The sequence below is a fragment of the Dermacentor silvarum genome, chromosome 2 (assembly GCF_013339745.2).
Source record: "Dermacentor silvarum isolate Dsil-2018 chromosome 2, BIME_Dsil_1.4, whole genome shotgun sequence".
Classification (NCBI taxonomy): Eukaryota; Metazoa; Arthropoda; class Arachnida; order Ixodida; family Ixodidae; genus Dermacentor; species Dermacentor silvarum.
In genome coordinates this window covers 216197175-216218070 of record NC_051155.1, presented here as the reverse complement: position 1 = coordinate 216218070, position 20896 = coordinate 216197175, and the positions used below count along the sequence as shown (strand labels likewise).

Sequence of the window (20896 nt, the reverse complement as noted above, 5' to 3'; positions counted from 1 at the left end):
GCATGCACGGCGCGAACAGTGTTGTCCGTGAGCACCAGCAACTACTCTGCAAGTCATACACGTATATATAGTGAATAGCGGACAGATTTCACCCGTCAGTTCAGATTCGACCGCCCGGCAACTGCGCTCGTCGGCATCGTTGTGCTTCGAGTGTGTTGCTTGTATTTCTTAGCACGAGTTCGCACAATAAAGAGCTAAAATTCTGTGATCACACTTACGGCAGTGTTTCATCCTTCAGCGTCACTACAACGGGGTATATTTTGGCCCCATAAACGGACGAGCCAGGCTCCAGACCGTATATCGTCGTGCAATCAGACATCGCCTGATCCCGTTCCAATAACAAACAGGGTCGACTACCCGGTTGGAATTGTTCGTCCCGACACACTCACGTTGTTTTCACAGGAACGCGAACAGACAACGCGAGCCGAGCAATAGTAGAATAAGGCAGCGATGCCATCCTCGAGGAAAAGGAGTGTATGCTTCGCAGACTGCGAGGAACGGGGCGACGCGCATGTGTGCGTGAAATTGCTGGAAACACGGGCGTGCGCGTGAAACCCTAGTTTACCGGCTGAAAAGAGAAGAGAATGCGAGGCAAAGCTAGCCACACGCAAAGCAGCAAAGTTGTTCCGCATCCTCCTTTTCTTGATGATGCGCCGCCGCTTTATAAAAGCTTGTGTTCGCGTTGCTAAAATTAGCCGCGCGAACGAGCGCGGCTTCCAATTTGCGAAAGGACAGCGTGTTGGGGGAACAACCGCGACGCGAGGATGCGGGCGAAGACGAAGGAAGAAAAAAGAGAGAGAGGGCGAAAGCCGTCGTTGTTAATTGCTTCGGTGGCGACTGACGAGTAGCGGATCGAACGCTGTTGCGCCTATATAATTCGGAAGTCTGGGCAGGCGATTACGATGTCGCCCAGGCACACCTCTTATATGCGCGATTTCGCGGACGAAACGACAAACGCTCGAAAACGACCAGCCGGTTTTATTTGTTTGTTTGTTTGTTTGTTTGTTTGTTTTTGTTTGTTTGTTTGTTTGTTTGTTTGTTTGTTTGTTTGTTTGTTTGTTTGTTTGTTTGTTTGTTATTATTCATCTCTGGTCGTGGATGCCCTTCTAGAGTTAAATTTGGAGAGCGGCTAACCCGGTTATATATCTTGCGTTTCCCACCAACCAGGGACGTCATTTGTACTTCAACATGAACATTGGAGTTTTGCGAGAACTGCGCTGAAACATTTGTTTTTTATTGTGTACATGATGCCCTTAGTAGCGGTGTCAGTTGTCACTATAGTTTCTTCTACATTCATTGCGTGACAAATTTTTCGGGCAGATTTATGAATTAACAGCAGTAGCCGGCGACGTCTAAAAGGCACCGATATCTCCTTGAATACAGCTGATACGTTTCTTTTTTTTTTTAAACAGATTATTTTTTATAAAATCCCCCGTGGCATGTAGCACAATTCTGCTACTTTAGCTGGACTACTCTCGGATTAATTGGCATCCCTCTATCCAGCTGCCCGAGTCTGCTCAAGCGATTTATGGACCCTATACGTGTCGTACACGCGAGGACGCCATAGCCGAGCAACCGTCAAACCTCTGCAACAAATTACACAGATTTGTGAGCATTATAACTCCTGATAAGCACAGGTTTCTGCTTGACGGACTACTCGTACTGTGACAGAGTGAGCTCTCTCAAACGCGACCACTCACGCTCGGATCAACAAACATACTGTCGGGCTATGCCTCTCTAAAAGAGAGGCTAAATTTAGCTCCGATCGCGTCACGCGTGACGCGACAGCGGCGCCATCTCTGCACACAACCCATACATGATCGAGTAATGACTTCTCTTCACTACAGAACCATACCAGAGTAAAGTATGTGTGAGTTGCAAAGATAGAAGTGATAACAGCGTTACTGGTTTTCGTTACATGCTGTTTTATCAACCGACCCCCCCCCCCCCCTTTCCCCCAATGCCGATCGAAGTGAAAGAAGTTTCACGCCAATAAAGAAAAAAAATTGCGGTCTTAGTACAGGTCGGAAATGCGGTAAGGACGGTTACCGATACAATTAACGATGGTATGTATGCTCAGCTGCGAGAGGCAATTCAGGGAAGTAAATTTTGGAAGCTTCATGAAACAAACACAAAAGCGGCTGAATGGGAGGCTTATACAGCCAATTTCGTCGATGAAAAATTTTGAGATTTACGACGAGATCGCTAAGATAAGCATTGCTGAAAAGTCTTTTGATATCGAACGTATAAATTCGCTTTTTTTTTTTCATCAGCTTGCATATGCCGCGAGGCAATACTTTCGGATTACGTATCAAGTATCTAATGCACACGACCTGTCGTTAAGAACCTATCGTGAAAATCGGTCAACCGAGAGACGGCGACCTTGACTCGTTCTCGAACAGACAAGCAGCTGAACAAGGACGCACTCGAGCATACACACAAAGTCGCTACTTTCCAGCCGGCCGCGAAGCACTTTGGCACCCGCTAAATGCACTTCGACTGGCGACGGGACAGGACAATACAGAGTCGACGCGACAAAAACGACCGACACACGGGACTCCAAAACTTCAGCAAATTGCGGCTATACGAAATGAGGCGAGTTCACTGGCCGCCTTGGCTGCGTGATATAAACAAGTACGCACATACTATACGCTTCAGGATTTGAACCGTCGTTTGCCTGCTTGCGTCCGGAAAACGAAGGACAACTAGAAAGGAGTCTGACGAAGAAGAAGAGAAAAGCGCGCAGTTCGCATCGAGCAATGACCGCAAAAAAAAAGTGGGTTCGGGCAGCGAACGCAGCGTAGCGAGAGAACGAAGCGAAAGCGCGTACATATGGCACTCTCGCTCGCGCGAACACAGCGCGTCGCCGACGACTCTCCATTTGGAAGGCAACAAAAGCGAGTCGTACTGTTGCCCGCGAAAGAAAGAAAAGAGTGAAGAATAAAGGACCCGGATCGTAAAGCCGACGCGCGAGCTGAATATTCCAAAGAAACCGTCTAATGTACAACGGGCCAACAGAAAGGAGGTAATATATACGGCTCTCGCTGTTCGCGTAACAAGAATTGTATGGCGCCACAGCGCTCTTCGAGCCCAATAGTGGAATAGGCAGAGCGGCACTCGAACAGGATTTGCGGTCACCGAGCACAAAAGGAGGCGAGGCGAGGCAGAAACGTATGGCAGCAGGACGGCGATGGGCGAAAGCTCCGCAGCTGACAGAGAACTGCGACTGTGCAGATCACCGAGTTTTCTTAGTTCTACGCGCGGCACTGCCACTTCGGTCTCTCCTTCGCGTTCTGCATTCACCCTCCGCGGGGAGGAGCGAGCATGCAAGGACCAGACACAAAGGCGCTAGCGCGAGAGTACGGGATAACTTAGCGTAATGGCCGGCCCCGACCGATTGCGCGAACGTTACCGCTCAGCGAAAAAGTTATAAAGGTAGTGGGTCTGCGTGGTACGAATGCTGCGCTGTGTCGCTCCGAAGTCGAAAAAGCGTTTAGGTAACTTAAGAGATAGTACCAGCCGATTAGGAACCTAGTTCAGAAAACCGCTCTGGATGCATGAACAAGGGCAGGTTTCGCAGAGCTGTTAGTCCGCAAGAAAAGTTTGTCAATGGCTGCAGCCACCTCAGCTTACGTTAAGTTCATCGTCCTGATTTTCCAAATCTAACACCGCACAAAACACAAGGCCTGCACGATTTGAGCCAAAAGAGAGAACAGAAAAGAGACCACGATCGAGGACAGTGCTTGTCCTCGTCGCCTCTTTTTTGTGTTTCGTGTCGGTTTTTTGCGCTGGTCGTATCAACATTGCTTCTACGGACTGTAACGCCCCCTCAGCGACTTCACCAGTAAGACTGCCAATGATGCCGCTGGCTGCCGGTACCGTAGCCAGCGAAGGCACCGGACAATCGAGAACGATCCTCACAGAGCGGCATACGCATGCGCGGTCAGCTTCGTGAATTTGGCGCACGGCAGGCTAAAGCGAGCTGCTGCGACCCCCGCAGTATACTGCACGGTCCACTCATCGTGGACGCCCCTCGCCTCGCCGTAACCGAATATGTTAAGGCAACGCATGAGTGACGACTTTACAAGGAAGAGAAAGAAGGAAAAGTAAAGAGAGGCCGGGTGGAGGCGCACAGCACGTACCACGGCGGTCACGCTTCTGCAAAACAAGCTGGCTAGAACGGCACGCGAGGTTCATTGTGTGAAAATGCACTCGCACGTGGCTGCAACCGGCGCGTAGAAATGTATACGCACAGCTGCATACGCTAACTGGGACATCTGAGCGGGAACCTGCGGCATCGCCCGGGTGCAGAAATCATTACCCCTTGTCGCTCGCCGGCAAGTGTTGCTGACAGACTATAGTGGCAAAAACACGTGACTCACCAGCTTCAACGTTTCTCCTTGGCATTAGGCTGCAGCCTGCAGCATTAGCGTTTCCGATAGTTACGTTACTGGAGGAGAAATCTGGTGGTGTAGAGAGAGAGAGAGATAAATGAGATGCGAAAGACAGAGGTTAACCGGAAGATAGATATATAGTTTGCTATCTGCATGCACTGAAGGGGTAAGGGGAGACAGAAAGATAGTGTCTACGCCCGTCGCGGTAACAGCGCTTCATCCAGCATGAAATGATGGGTATAGGACATGGATTTGACTTTGGACAACCTTCTGGTTACTCGTGCTAACCTAATATTGCCATCTCAAATATGATCTCTGGCAATGCCTCATTTACCTCTTAATTTCTAGCATCGTAGCGTTTTCAGCAAATTGCAAACAAGAAATATTATTTATCAAAAGCAGTCACCCATGGTGAAAGTCACTGCCCAAAAAGCTATCCAGCTCTAACGCCACGCAAAATTCAATTCGCTGCGCAGACTTATTAGTGCATTTGAAATTACATAAGAGAATGAAGTATCTATCAAAGTAGAACACTTTGCTATAGTCTAAAGAAATGTGAACCACCAAGAGAAAATAAAGGTAACTGCAGTTTGCTTTCTCGAAGAAGCCATGTCAAATCGTAGAAATATCCAAGTACCGACCATCATTCCCGCATGGTGGTTGAACGACTGCAGCGCCGTATTTCAGTCTGGTGATATGTCTACAGTTGCCGAAATCACAATGCTTTCAATCCTTAAGCGCCGTTCGTCATGGGCTGTTCACCTTCTATATAATAATGACGTGTTCGTTCTCGGGATTGGCAGGGAGCTTGTCCTCATACACGATCCTCTCAAGTCTACGTAATGATTTGTGGATGCGGGCACGGAATCGCAAGGCGCACAACCACGCGTTGAATGCGACAGAACTTCTTCCACAGATGGAGTACACGATGCTCTGGCTCAAAGACATGGCAGCCACTCGACAAGTGGCTGGAATCTCCGCCGACGAGCATCTTGCTGGTGCCCCAGGTATATAATAAGCTCGACGTGAATATTTCAATATGCTGCAGGGTAGCAAATTTCGCTACATCCCGCGCCTTCTTATGCAACGAAACGGCGCGACGCGGTACAGGTACACGAGAAACCGAGTACGACTCGAGGACCCCGCCAGCCGTGATACCGCCCGCGCAATTCCATCGGCAAGTGGTCCTCCGGATGAACGGCACCGCTTGCACAAAAACACTCAGCAGCGCGCGCGCGCGCGCACTGCGAGGCGAGGCACTGATGCAATCCCCGAGAGGCTAGTCATCGAGTTTTCGAAAGTGGGCCGTGGGAGGGGAAAAGGAAAGGGGTGGCTCGGTGCGTCATAGGGGAGGCCTTTGTATTTGCGACTCTGGCATTGCGACGCAGGCGAGGCAGGCCACTCCGTTCCGGCACGCGCGAGAGGCTTTATCGGATTGGTTCCGGACCACTTCAGACTCCTTCCCCAGCGAGCTCTTTATACTGTTCCTTAACTTGCCGATGAAATCCCAGTACACGAGCACTATAATACTCTCCGTCCCACGAAGTCCGTGCACTGCGGCGAAAGCTGCGAGTCCCACCGTTTTACCCAGAACCAAGTAAACGGGTATGTCAGACAAAGAAGAAAGCTTAGCCCGTTATGAGACGCTAATCAATCTGCGATCCTAAACAGTTCTACTGGCATTGTGCGCGGAAGGGTTACAGCGGCGGGCAATAATATGGCTGAGCGGTCCGTTTGCGTTGTCGTTCCAGTATGGACTCATGCGACCGGTAGCTTTCGATGTACTGCACAGAACTGGTCCAGTGTTTCCATCTTTCGAAATGGAGCTGCACAAAAATTGCTGCAGCAACATCGGGTTCGGTATGCTCTATGGTGCAGCGACCACAACACCGGCATGAGCCCCCGGAATGAAGCGAGGAAAGTGATGCTTCGGAAGTAATAGTCTTCTGCCTTTCTTCCGTTTTCTTGCCTGTTTTCTCTATTTCCTAGAGTAAGCAAAGAACTCGTATTCCGGTAAGCAGAACTCTTTCTTTTTTCTTTTCTTAGTTTCTATTCGTTTTCCTTGAGTGCCCTTATTTCTAACGTCGCGAAGTGCCTATTTAAGCGAGCCCACAAAACGCAGCTTTTTCTTAATTTGATGTTCCCTGAGTCTTTTCCCACCACCGTCCACCCTCACCAGCACACAAGCGAGTGTTTCCGTGTATTTACGAGATTCCATTCATTCTTAATTTTTTTCCTTCATCTCTTTGAGAATAATTTTTCCTTGTTTTCGTATTTTCTTTTTTTTTTCTACTTGAGACTATTGCCTGCATGAAGGGTGTTAGTCACTGGCTCAGCCCCTTAAAGATTTTGTTCCCGTAACCACACACTTATGGTTGCGCAATAGCAGCGCTTCGTGATGACGTAAGGACAAGAGCGATATCCAGTTGTGATCCTGTTTTCGCCGCAACTCCGCAGTCGATGTCTTCGTTTAGTTTACCGCTGTTAAACTGGTGACTATGGCACGTGCTACGAAAGTGGATTGGCCGGGCTTGGCGAAAAAAGCCTGCAGCCTATAGTGCTCGCGCATTTGTACGCCGCATAGAGTCCACAAGTCCGCTGGCGGTCAAAAAGTCGAATGCTGACTATTATGCTCGGGTGCTCCGGTCCTACTACAATCTTCAGTACTTTTTTCTATTTAATACTACTGAGAGTCGCAGTTCCTCTTTTAGAGCCTTTTTGTAGCACCTTGACGACGCTGTTACGCATTGCTTCGTAATCGTATCGTGCTCGATAAAAGCAGCGAAACAGGTTTAGCTCCCTTAAAAGATTTCATTTATTCTCGAAGGAGGGTACTTTCAGTTCCAAAGGCAAAAGGATAAATGCCACGGAGCTGCATTGTTACGAGGACCTGACTACTGGACTTTATATGGAAGCGCTAACGTTTATCTGTGTTTTTGTCCATTCGTAATCGTTATGCAAAGCACGGCGTTGCACATAAGCGTTCATGGGGATGTTGTCCGTTACGTAAGACAACGAATGGCGTATACCCCCTTAAGCGATGCCTCATACCCCCGTAAACGCCCCCCCCCCCCCCCCCCCCTCCCATTGCGACGACAGAAGAGAAGCGAAATTGTGCGCTGGGATGATTAACGGCAAGGCAGCCAGCTGTGGAAGCAGACGACGACCGACGAACGTGGGAGCAGTGGCACGAGCGTGTGCCGCGCACGAGCGCAAACCGAGGGGCGCCAACGAGCCAGCTGCGGAAGGCGACGACGACGCTCGAGCCAATGCTGATGATGATAATTTTTGCGTACATGGACGCCACCGAAATCGGCGAGTTTAAAAAAGCTTCGCTTGAATACCCTTAATACCGCTTGCCAAAGGACGCCCCTAATTCGATATATCCGATGTCCAGTTCGATATGAGGGAATTATTCTACCTGAGTATGGGTCAGCAAAGTTCTTGTCTTATTCCTGCCTTATTTTTATCTCTCTCATTCACTACGATCTCTGGCAGCGCGTCACAAGCCGTTCGTGACACTAATTGAGCATAATCGCGCTGTACTGGCGATAATGAAGCCCGGTCATCGCGCCTGGACGCATTCATTCACGCGTATTGCACATTTCCTGCTCTCATGCTCGAACTTGTAGTATCTCTGTCAGGGCGTTCAGAAACGAGCATTCGAGAATAAGTCACCTATTTCTTTATTTGTGTACTATTTTGCAACATTGACTGAACTTGTGTTCTGGGGCGACAGCTGCGTCATGAGTCACTCTTCGAACTTGGCACATGAGGTGCTTTTTGTATGTGGCTGCCTCTTTAGAATAGCAGCAGCCGGCGCTATGCATATGGGAGGCGCCAACGTCTCAATGCAAACATTTATGTATAAAATATACAAGATAGAAGGAACAGCAGAAGGGTAGCAGGATCTGCTGCAGTGAACTACAATGCGACTTACATCGCGACACAAGTTCGTGTATGAATAAATCTTCTGCGTAAGCTACGCCTGCCAAACTTGTTCAGAAAATTTCGGTGAGCTTCACCGTGTTGTCGGCATAGAGAAGGCGCTCTTTTTCAACCAGGCCGTTTGGGTTTTTGAACCGTTGTTGCCAGTAATACCCCTGTCACACGGACAATTTAACGGCCGGTAAGGAAAACCACAGTTGGCCTTAACGGCCGTTAGGCGGAGTTACACAGCAGCGCGAGCACCTTTGGAAACCCAACGGCGATCGACACCAACGGAGCGGTCTCCGTTCCGCCGCCGTTTCCGTCCATGGAGAAAAAGGAAGTTTTTTTCCTTCCTTCATGTTTCCGTTCGTTCCGTCGTGAAATAGGCAAGATGGCAGCCCCCAGGAGCAACGTGTCCCCGCTGCAAACGAGCGCGCCGGCGCAAAAACGCTTTGCTGGACAGCGTTGCAACCAACTCTTGCCAAAGTTAAAAAAGAAAAACACTGTACAGCATGTAGCGCAGAAAATAATTAGAGAAACAAGATTTTTTTTTCCAGTTGGCGAGGGAAAAAGTTGGCGAGTCACGTGATAAATCGTCCAAACGGAAGTGAACCGACTGAACATGGAAAGTGCCGTGTGAGCGCAGCCACCACCGTTCCGTTCCCACGGCCGTTACGGCATTCAACTGCAGTTTGCTTTAACGGCCGTTGCAAGTGCCCGTATAACAAGGGTATAATTGGTTGGTCGGTAACTCGTTTATTCCCTGCACTTATTAGCGCTCATATATGCGCTGCGGAGGAAAAGGGAGGTGGGGAGCAACCTGTGGCATTCTTGAGTCTGGTCGGAAGCAACAAGTGTGGCGCAGATCCGAACAGGGAGGAGGTTTCACGCAGCGTTTACCCAGAATTCTTACAGCGCGCGAAACTCGTCTACATTGGGGGGAAACTCGAGAAAGAACGTACTACATGGGCTACAACATATTTCGCGATTCTCTGCTCGAATGTCTCAAAAGTGCTTTCATTCGTCCCTTGCTCAAAGAAGGGGCCTGCATACGTCCGACGTCATGATCGACTGGCAGTGGATGTTACCAAGAGTTCTAGCGTAAGCTTTGCATTTTTCTTTATTTCGATTTTTATTCTGTCTTTGGTTACGGCTGCCATGCGAAACACGCACCGCCCTGATGTCAGCAACTCTCGGAACAAGCGCATATTCGCCGAGCTGTCAATGTCCAAGGTGTATTAACACGAAAGTGTTTTATGCCGGGGTCCACCAAGACTTCACTGACGTATTTCCGTCACGGAAATACGTCAGCTTACAATGTACACGAACATAATACAAAGAAAGAAACCAGAAGAAAAAGTTCCACAAACATGGAAAATTTGGAAATCGAACCCACGACCTCTCGGTCCGCGACGATAGATCGCCGAGCGTTTAACCCATTGCGCCACAAACGCATTTGCAGAGAGCTACACAGACGCGCCTTATATATCTAACACTCCTCCGTGTACCCGCGCTCTTGCTCGGGGCGGTGCCGCCGCCTACGAGCAGAAAAGAGAAGTACTGCATTATGACACTAACGCGCACCGACAGTGAACGCTTCGGTGGTCTCAGCACTTCGACGCCTCGATGCCAGCATTCGAAGGGACGCTGGCATCAAGAAGCACTACCAACGCCAGGTGGCGTTCACCGTACTCAGCACAGCGGAGCGTGGCCTCCGCAATTAGCTCTGAAAATGTTTCTGAAGTTGATCGCGGAGGCTGCAATTACGACGCGCTGTACGCGCTGATTTGACTCGGTGACGATTCAGTTACGTGCTTTGTCTTGCGCGTTGTATTAGTGTGTCAGTTACGTGCTTCGTCTTTCGCGTTGTGCTAGCGTGTGCAGCGCAGTGCAGCTTCCATATGCACGACGGTTGCTCATATAGTCCACGAGATACAGAAACGTCCCGAATGGCTCAGAGAACGGTCGATAACTACCCCGTACCCGGCGCGTTATACAACGACGCCACATCCTCTAGTAAGAGTATGAGCGGGTCATCATTCCGACGATGAGGCGTCGTCCGTTTTCCCGGCGGATCTCGCCGAGTATTCTACGGTGCGATACATAAAACGAGCCCCACGTTCGATTGGCTCGCGAATGTCGGCAGCCATGTACACAGAGACAGGAGCGGCGGCTTCGCCGCGCGAGCCACCTCTGACGCATCGTTTTGGATCGCTTCCAAGAAGAGTGGGGGGGGGTTCTGTCGCGGCCGGTGACACAACAGCGAACCCAGAACGTGCTCGAAGCAAGCAGTTGCAATGGGGCAACTCGCGAAAGGCTCTTTCAGGCACGTTTGAGGACCGCCACAAACGCAGACAGGTTGGCGCAATGTGTAATCTGAAACCGTTATGAATTACAGTTGTGCGGAAAACGTCTAAGTGCGCTGGATCCAGCTCTGCTGGCCTTTATTGTAAAAATACACACATAAAAAGGCTCCCGAGGCTGTTTAACCGGCCCAGAACACGACTGGTTAAATACAGGCGCGCTAGCCATCGTTTACGCAGTCTCTTTTACCGGGAGGTGCAACAGGTGGCATTTTGTGCACGCAATACCTATAGGTGTTTATTTTATTTTTTTATTTCTTCTACGCTACGTGAGGTAACTGTATGACTGTATTTCCTCACTGAACAGCAAAAAGAGCACAACATTAAACACCGGAACTGCATTCTGGGCATGCGCATGTGGTACTCGAAACCTTTACACTATCACAACAAACGGAACTGTCAGATTACACATACTGAGCGCTTGCATTGCCATAGCGAACACGTGCGCGCCTAGGTGCATGCTTGTAATCTTAGACACGTGCACTTACCATGTTGGCTGATGTGCCGGAGGACTCCGGTCGAGGAATACACTAACTTTACACACTGCTCGGTGCTTCGGAGGAGTCACGGAAGCAAGAGATTTCGCGGGCGTCGATGCAGACTGCACCGCGTAGCACACACCAACCGCACTTTCGCCGAAAAACGAGCAGCCCGAGACGCCTACGATGCGAAACCGGCTTTCATCGGCAGTCTGTGCACGTAGCAGGCATTACAGCTGCCCACACGAATTGTAGCCCGGACGCTCTCTGCAGACGGGAAGAGCGCACACGCTGAACACAAACATCGCAACAGTGCACATGGTGAGGCAGCACGCGCCGTAACACCGATCCACTCGCAAAACCAGATTGGCGTCGTCCCCTGAAGGGCGTAGCAGACGATGTGCGAAGCAGACGACACGGCAGGAACTCTCTCGGTCGGAGGCAATGACAGTCGCGCAGCCCACGAGCACGAAGGATCAACGAACCCTCAAGAGGCTGCCGCGACACTCTAAACGAAAGCACACGCGCGGACACACAGCGTTGACAAGCGTCGTCTCGTAGCACAACACACAACACCAGCAGCACGAAAGAACAAAGCCCTTCCTGACGATTGCGCAGATTCGTCGCCGCAGCTTCAATCCGCAGCCGCAGCCGGACGCCAGTTGCGGGCGGCAGTTCCACGCGCGCGCACAAACACACAAGTGACGACGCCTTCGAAGCTGCTCGCTGCCGCTACCGACGCTCCCGCGAGTCGAGCGACGACAACGCAGGGGCACTCCCAGCTGGATTTCCAGAACCGGGCGGTGATATCATATCGGCGTCGTCGCGCGCGAGCGAGTCTCACACGTCACATCCGGGTGAGTGAGGGACTCGGAGCGAGGAGCGGTGCCCCTCCGTCAGCGGTCCGACGAGCCTTGAACGTGGCGGCGTTTACGGTGGCAGCGCGCGCACACACACACGGCGGCCGTTGTACCAGCCTCCCGGCACAAAGTCATGTACTGCTGGGCGCTTTTGTTTTCCGTTACCTGTCCGACCGACGGCCGTTCCCTCACTCAGCCGGTGCGCTTTTCTCTTTCGCGCGCTTTCACCCCTCGCTTCACGGCCGGTGCGCGGGGCGGGCATATGTGGAGCGCGAAGGATGACCTTGATTGCTCGGGGACCTGAGCCACTTCGGCAAGAAAAACGGCCAAGTGCGCACTGTGCGCGACGCAAATCTCTTTTCGACGGCGATTTACGGTCCCTTATCTGCGAAAGTGCCCTTTCGCCGCTACGCGTTCCTGCACGAGCGCCTCAAAGCAAGTGCACGCTGTATCTTTCTGTGCGGGTTGCCGCATTTGCCAGCTGTACAGCAACCTCAGCGCGTCCGTGTCCAACAAGAACTGTTTCAGACAACTTCGAGGCGGCCGCTCTCCGTCCGTCACGCCGGTTTTGCCGTGTTCTGACAAGGTCGCACCTTGAGTTTGTTCGCCCTATTGAAACGGGACGCGTCTACGCTTGACACCAAAGGCGGTAATGTGGCGAGGTGGCGAGGCTATTTTTAGGGCGCAGCTTCCACGATTGAATTCTGCCTCCGGAATAGCAACACGGCGACTTCGAATAAACGAAACGTTCGGATAAACAGAACTGTGCTAGCCTATTGATTGGATAACCGAAACAGCTTTCTTCTCAACTTAGACTAAATTGAACTACCGCTTGAACTAGTCGAATGCCATGTACTCCGAATGTGCCTCACCGCGTTTTAGTATCGCAACCCAGGTATCAACGACGAAGCGCCACCTCTATAAGCGTATGCGGCCTCAAAAGAAAATAAACGTCCATGGCTTCATGATAGGAGACTGCAGGTGAAGTTTCCTAAACAGGCCAACCTAGACGCAGTAAGGGTAAAAGCAGACAAATTCATGCTGGTGCTCGCAAATAAATATGCAGCTTTAGAACAGGCAGATGAAGACAACATAGAGGTAATGAATGAAACCGTGACTAGGCTGATCTCAGAAGCTGCAATTGAAGTGGCAGGTAAGGCACCAAGGCAACCAGTAGGTAAGCTCTCCCAAGTAACAAAGGACTTGATAAAATAACGGCAAAATATGAAAGTGTCAAACTCGAGAGATCAGATAGAATTCGCTGAACTGTCGAAACTGATTAGCAAGAAGAAAGATAGGTATATCCGAAATTATAACGTGGAAAAGGTTGAGGAAGCAGTAAAATATGGACGCAGCATGAAATCAGTGAGAAGAAAACTTGGCATAGGACAAGGCAAAATCTATGCACTGTAAGATAAGCAGGGTAATATCCTCAGAAATTTCGATGACATAGTAAAAGCAGCGGACGAATTCTATACTGACCTGTACAGCACCCAGAGCAGCCAAGCAACTTACATTCGAAGTAGTTATGAACAGGGTACAGAGGCTCCTTCTATAAGTAGCGATGACGTTAGAAGGGCCTTGAAAAACATGACCAGGAGAAAATTTGCTGGAAAGAATGGAATAACAGTAGATTTAATCAAAGATGGAGGATATATCATGCTTGAAAAGCTTGCGGCCCTTTATACGCAATGCCTCACGATTTCAAGTGTACCAGAAAGCTGGAAGAACGCCAACATTATACTCATCCATAAGAAGGGAGACGTTAAAGAATTGAAGAATTATAGACCCATTAGCTTGCTTTCAATATTGTACAAAACATTCACCAAGATAATTTCCAATAGAATCAGGGCAACACTTGACTTCAGCCAACCAAGAGAACAGGCTGGCTTCAGGAAGGGATATTCTACGACCAATCACATCCATGTCATCAATCAGGTAATCGAGAAGTCTGCGGAGTACAATCAATCTCTCTATATGGCTTTCATATATTATAAAAGGGTATTTGATTCAGTAGAGAGACCAGCAGTCATAGAGGCATGGCGTAATCAAGAAGTCTAGGAGGCATACGTGAAAATCTTGGCAAATATCTATAAGGATTGCACAGCAACCTTGGTTTTCCACAAAAAAAGTAGAAAGTTACCTATCAAGAAAGGGGTCAGGCAAGGAGACACAATCTCTCCAGTGCTATTCACTGTATGCTTAGAAGAAATATTGAAGCTCTTAGACTGGGAAAGCTTAGGAGTGAGGATCAACGGCGAATATCTCAGCAACCTTCGATTTGCAAGATGACATTGTCCTATTTAGCAACAATGGGGACGAATTACAAGAAATGATTGAGCACCTTAACCGAGAAAGTGTGAGAGTGGGTTGAAGATTATTATGCAGAAGACAAAGATAATGTTCAACAGCCTGGCAAGGAAACAAGAATTCAGGATCGCCAGTCAAACTCTAGAGTCAATAAAGGAGTACGTTTATCTAGCTCACTTACTCACAGGGGACCCTAATCACGAGAAAGAAATTTACAGAAGAATAAAATTGGGTTGGAGTGCATTCGGCAGGCATTGCCAAATCCTGACTTGGAGCTCACTGTCGTTGAAAGAAAAGTGTCCAATCATTGCATTCTACCGGTGCTAACATATGGGGCAGTAACTTGGAGGTTAACAAAGAAGCTCGAGAACAAGTTAAGGACCGCACAAAGAGCGACGGAAAGAAAAATGTTAGGCCTAAAGTTAAGAGACAGGAAGAGAGCGGTGTGGATCAGAGAACAAACGGGGATAGCCGATATTCTAGCTGACATTAAGAGGAAAAAATGGAGCTGGGCAGGCCATGTAATGCGTAGGATGGATAACCGGTGGATCATTAGAGTTACAGAATGGATACCAAGAGAAGGGAAGCGCAGCCGAGGACGGCAAAAAACTAGGTGGGGGGATGAAATTAGGAAATTTGTAAGCGCACGTTGGAATCAGCTAGCGCAAGACAGGAGTAATTGGAGATCACAGGAGAGGCCTTCGTCCTGCAGTGTACATAAATATAGGATGACGATGCTGCTGCTGCTGCTGCTGCTGCTGCTGCTGCTGCTGCTGCTGCTGCTGCTGCTGATGATGATGATGATGATGATGATGATGATGATGATGATGATGATGATGATGATGATGATGATGATGGGTGTTTTACGTGCCAAAACCACGATTTGCTCACCGTAGTGGGGCACTTCGGATTAACGTTGACCACCAGGGGATCTTTAATGTCCCCCAATGCACGGGGCACGGGAGTTTATTGCATTTCGCCCCCATCGAAATGCAGCCGCGGCGGACAGGATTTCACCACGCGACGTCGGTCTTAGCAGCGCAACACTTAGACCGCTAAGCCACCGCGGCGTGTCACAAGACAAGCAAGAATCGTATCTTACGTTTCCTGCGCCTTAGCTCCTTATGAGAAGTCCCTAGTCTCTCATCGTAGTGCATTTTCATATATAATGCTCTCTCGTTGATTTATTGATGTCGAAAAAACGTTTCGCACTTTTAGAGCTGCCATGTGTATATAATAAATATGTCACATACTTCGCTTAGACGACGCTTTCGTTAAAGTGAACAAAATAAAGGCTCCCGTGCTATTGAGTGCACCTGCTTTCAAAAGAGACGACGACACAAACAAGCAAAACAGAGTCAATGTTCGCACAGGCAAATCCACAACACTTGGAATTTTTGTCAGCCCACAAGCTGAAGAAGTCAGCCAGTCGAGTGACATCTCCTATACTCCACTACGCCTGCTCGCTCGGCAAAAAAAGTGATGATACCAACAATCAACTACAGGTGATTAGGTGCCAGCTAACGCGTTCCTGCTCATTTATTGAGCGTTAATATCCGGCCGCGTTTTAGCCAGAGCGCACTCGAACGAAACGAGAGTGCAGCACGGATTTCCGCGACTGATATCAAGCAGCGCGACACTGTGTGAGTCACAGATGCCGTTCAGCGATTACAAGGACCAGCAGTCCAATTGGCTGGCACCGAACCGTACGCTGAATGAATCGATCAGTGAGCACACATCGTTGATAAGTGTCGACAATGTAATAAAGATGATGTCAGCATCTGATGGGGCCTCAAAACGTGACTCATATCCTTCCAATTGCCCCAATAATCCACAGGGACAGCGGTGATATCGCAGATAAAATTGCTAAAACAAAAAGCTGTGTCAGTAATTAGGGCTTATAATGAGGGCCATATAGTTTCCTAAACAAAATATTGGAGGCAACTGTGACGTTATTGTCTACGGGAGCTGCAGTTATAAATAGCGGTTCGCTATGCAGCCAGCGTGGAAACGATGATGAGTATTACAGAGTGCTTGGCCCATAAACTTCACCCATCTGCCTTCAGACAACCCTGTGCCCTTGCAAATTTCTCATTTGAGATACAATATTGCGTTATTGATGGAACAATTTCCTTTGTTTATGCACGTCTGGTAAAACTTGCTACCTTCATGCATTTCGAAAGATAATATAGAAAGAGAAGGTAATTTATGAATACTTCTAAATCGGCAAGCACAAACATTAGACTAATCCGTCATTCACATGGTAGCCACAATTCGGATTAGAAGCACGAAGATCAGCGTTAGAGTTTCCTCTAGTACTTTTTTTTTCTTCTTTAATTGCAGAAACCTCTACGGTGAGCGCATATAGTTGAACCAACGCCTTCTGGCGCGTCCCCACCAACGTGCCGTAAGCCACATCATAAAAGAAGGTTATTTCTCCTTATATTTACACGTTCGCCGAACAGTACGGCTACGTTCTGTGATCGACACATACGCGCGTACAACAGCTGTGACTGTAAAGAACAACGAGAAATTTCTCCCCCTCTCCCCGCTTACTCCTCCCCCTCTCTCTATCTCTGTCTCTCTATTTGTTAACGAAGCTGCGCACACGCCCGAACTGCAAATAGGATCCCGTACATCCCTCTCGCAGAAGCACCTCGCGCGCCGGTTTGTTTCTTTAAAAACTCTGTTTACCGGTGAAACAATATCTCACGATGTAATCTCCTCATTCGTAAACGTATATAAGCGAGCCTGGAAGCAGTATTTACACTTATTACTCTTACTTACTGCTACTCGGGACACCACTACGTGCCGACGAGCGAAGATTAACGATGCGTTTGCTTCGGTCCTAATGAAACTGGAATGGCGCTGTCATCCACAGTGCGGTCCCGCGAGAGGCCTCGAATAAAACGAAAATCCCGCAGCTTAGCTTTAGTCGGAGGAAGAGTGGGCGCATTGATTTTGAGGCCTGTTTCTATAAAGTTTGTCTTCATTTTTTTTTTTTTTTGGTCCCATTATTTTTCTGACGTACTGTGGTACTGCGGTATGTGGCTGAAACAGAACATTACACAACAAAATGAAAAGCACTAATGGAAATCCCTATCTGTGATCCCAGAAACAAAGCGTATCCCTGCAAGTTCGGGCGAACTTGGAGATATTGCTGCAATCAATGAGTTCTCGCACACATTTCAGTCATGTTTTGATGTTGCTTTAGTGCTTCCAGATGAAACTCAGCGATCGCACGCCCGTCTACCCTGCATTGGGTGCGCGTTAAAGAACCGCAGTTCATCAACATTATTTTGCAGTTCCCCACTGTCGCTTGCCTCGTCATCATACCGTGGTTTTGGCACGTAAAACCCCCAGAAAAATATTAAATTAATTTCGTGAAAACATTTCAGTGGCGTACAAGTTTTAATTATGTATCCGTGGTCTCTTAGGGATTGCATCTGATGGAGAGAAACTAGTAGAACTATAGGCAAACACTCGACCTATATACCGAGCGTTGCGTTCGCAATAAAGTGCTTGCAAATGTCTCGTATTCATGTTTAATGACGCCGGAATGTTCAGACGAGAATGCCGCAAGAGTTTGTTGAAGGTAAGCCATCCTCACCCCTGCCATCATTTCTACTCTGCAACTAGTCACTGCAGTTTCAATAACGGTCTTGCCATAAGGCACACGAGGGGTTTAACGAGCCCCTTTTATTTGCTGTTGAGCGCGTTTTTGCCCCCGCTAACTATTATATAATTTCACCCTGTTTTATCATTTGTATGCCATAACGTTTTATAATTTGCGTGCCATAGCGCAGGCCTTGTTGCTTTCTTAATTGTGGAACGTTTTTACTTCTAACTATATATTGTGTTTCCCCCGCCACGCAATACTTCTACTTGAGCCTGTGAGTCTTCTGAATAATTGAGTGTGTCTGGAACCACATCTCTTATGTAACCGAGTATACTCGACCAAGTACCTTACTTTTTTTGGTTAATAGTTGGTTTGAGTAGTTTGACATGTTTGCCGCGCTTAAAAAACGGAAACACACAACTTGAAACCGACATACCGGGCGCCGTCTTTCCATTTTTTGGTTAAGTTGACTGGAAAAGACATCAGACCGGGACTTCTCTGGTGGCGCACCGGCATCGCTGCGCGCATGGGAATAGGCTCTACTTATTTATACACGGACGGGGCTCAACATAGACGGTATACGGCGCTCTCCCAAGGTTCGACAACAGATGCCTCTCTTAGAAACGCTGCATGACCACAGAATGAGGCTTCCCTTTCCGTTGTACTCTCCCATATCTCCTATGTTCCGGGACACGTAATCTCCGCTTGCCAGAAGAAAACACGAAGACGGAAACGTCTTCATCCGAAAAGCGGATTCTCACGATGATTCCGCATACCGCAACATCATCCCCACTTCTACACGTACGCAACGCTTCGTGCAACGCTCGTCTGTATATAGGAGACAGTTCCGACCGCGGCAGTGATGGCTGCAGCAGCTGCGGCAGCCTCACACGCGCCCGCACGTGCCTATAACGGGGTCACGACGGCGTCGACGACAACGATGGAGCTGTGCTACAGCTGACGAGACGAGTTAACGGGGCGCCGATGCCGATCGACGCCTTGAGACGATGACGTTTCGAGAGCGCGGCCGCCTGTGACGCGCAGCGCATATCTCGGACGACGCCTCCAGCGCCTATATAGTCGACGAAAGACGGGGAAGGGGGGGGACCCGCGAACCCCATTGTCTTCGAAATGGCTGATCAGACAGCGGCTGCGCGCTCGTGCAGATCGTGCGAGGCAGAGCTGGGCTCCTTCCGAGCGGCCCCTCGTTCCGTATACTGTAGCGCGCCTCGCGTGGCCCTAGCGCGGTAACGAAGGCAGAGCGGAGACACTCGCAAAGTGGGACGCCATATACGCTGCAGACGCTGGCGTCCGCTTGCGAGAAGAACCGCGCGCACGGCAGCGCGTTCCTATACGGCGCGCTTAACTCCGTACTCTCATTAATGGTTTTGCATGTCGTCGGTCTCCGTTCATGCGTGCACGCATAGCGTGACGCATAGCGCCGCCTCTGCGCGCTGATGGTCCGCGGTGTGAATCATAAGGGCGTGAAATCATGCGTTTAGTTTCTACGCGGGCGTGTGTCGAGGTGTTTCGAGACGGCATCGACTGTATACCGGCGCCGCGCAGTAGCACCTGTGCTTTTGTTAACTCGTGAATGCGAGCCTTATCCATCATCTCTTGCGTTATTTTGGCATGCTTCCGCTTCCGTTTCCAGCGGAAGGGAGCGCAATGTTCTAGCGCGGCTCGTATATAGGAAACAATCGTTATCCCCCATGTATGCTTTCTGCGAAATAAATTACGGCTTTTTTGCAGCGTCATTCACCGCCTCAAGAAAGTGCGACAGTAGGCATAAATTGAATATGAATCTGGGCACGCATTCGCAAAAGCTCTTACGCTAAAAGTGTTCGTAAGAGAAAATTTTAGCCGATCCTGATGGTGGACAGCAAAGATGTCGAACGACAGCTTCGAACGAGGAGCTTTGTGAATTCGGCCTCTGAATATCCATATATAAACAGAAAGATTGAGCTGTCCTGTTCCACGTGATTGCCGATCAGAATGGAAGGTTTTATTCCTCGGTAACCACCTTTGCCAAAGCTGGGCGTCTAAGGCTTTATTGCACCAGCTTCATGCGCACTTATTAACCTTTAAATTCGGACCGAAGGGCCGAATTCCCAAAGCTTGTCAATTGTCAGTGATCTTTGTCATTGGCCGGCCTCCTTAGCTAAAAATACGTCCCGCGTCAGGATTGGCTGGCATTTGCTCTTACGAACAATTCTAGCGTAATAACTTTTTTTTTATGAATACGGGCTCAGTTGTCGTTCATTTTTGACTTACTCGCATTTGACTGAGTGCCAACAAAACCTTGCGAACTCTTATATTACAGAATGTTCGCATTTTGGAAAACCGCGCTTTGCCAGTGAAGCCAGATTATCTGTCACTTAGGGTATAGGCCTCTGAGCTTTGCTTGCGCACTTGAAAACACCTCGCACGTCCAGCTTGCTCCCTTGCGCGTACCCACTACAGTTCTTGAGTAGCGTCAATGTGAGAAGTATCATGGCGGTGGCTAGTGAACACGATCCTGTTATAGCGTCGTCTCATTTTAACAATCTATCTAGTTGTTTATGTCAACATGGACACGGGAGGTGAGAAGAGCTCAGAGACTACTTTGAACAATAAGGTTTACAATAGTTTATTTCCTTGTCATTAATTTGAAGCCCGTATGAAACCTTCTGCAGCACAAGCATAACGAGTGCGGTCTATCTATTTCGCATTCAATTCCCGCTCTTTTTAGCGTACAAGAAAAAAAAAACACGGTATGAGCAAGACGTGGGGCAAGCACAAGCTCTTCAACTAAAATTGCACATTCTTTCATTGTTGTTGTTTCTCCCAATCAGTGCCCGCGCCCTTGCTGTCTCTGCACCGGTGGGGAGTAGTGTTCCAGAGGATACGATTCCACGGACGACCTGAATGTCTTTTACTCATCAAATATATTTATTTGCTT

The 20896-nt window shown here is 48.9% G+C and overlaps 2 protein-coding genes across 5 annotated transcripts in view; one reads left to right on the top strand and one right to left on the bottom strand.

Moving 5' to 3' along the window:
* LOC119442615 (unconventional myosin-Ie) overlaps positions 1 to 12181 on the bottom strand; it is a 356792-nt gene extending 344611 nt beyond the window's left edge. Inside the window, exon 1 of one of the 2 annotated variants that reach the window (XM_049662263.1) lies at positions 11176 to 12181. In XM_049662263.1, the coding sequence (XP_049518220.1) occupies positions 11176 to 11178 (3 nt within the window). In that variant the 5' untranslated portion in view covers positions 11179 to 12181. The remainder of the gene's footprint in view (positions 1 to 11175) is intronic. The other variant, XM_037707556.2, reaches the window with a different exon arrangement.
* LOC119442614 (potassium/sodium hyperpolarization-activated cyclic nucleotide-gated channel 2) overlaps positions 1 to 20896 on the top strand; it is a 411864-nt gene that overhangs the window by 159615 nt on the left and 231353 nt on the right. The gene's annotated exons all lie outside the window — the stretch shown is intronic.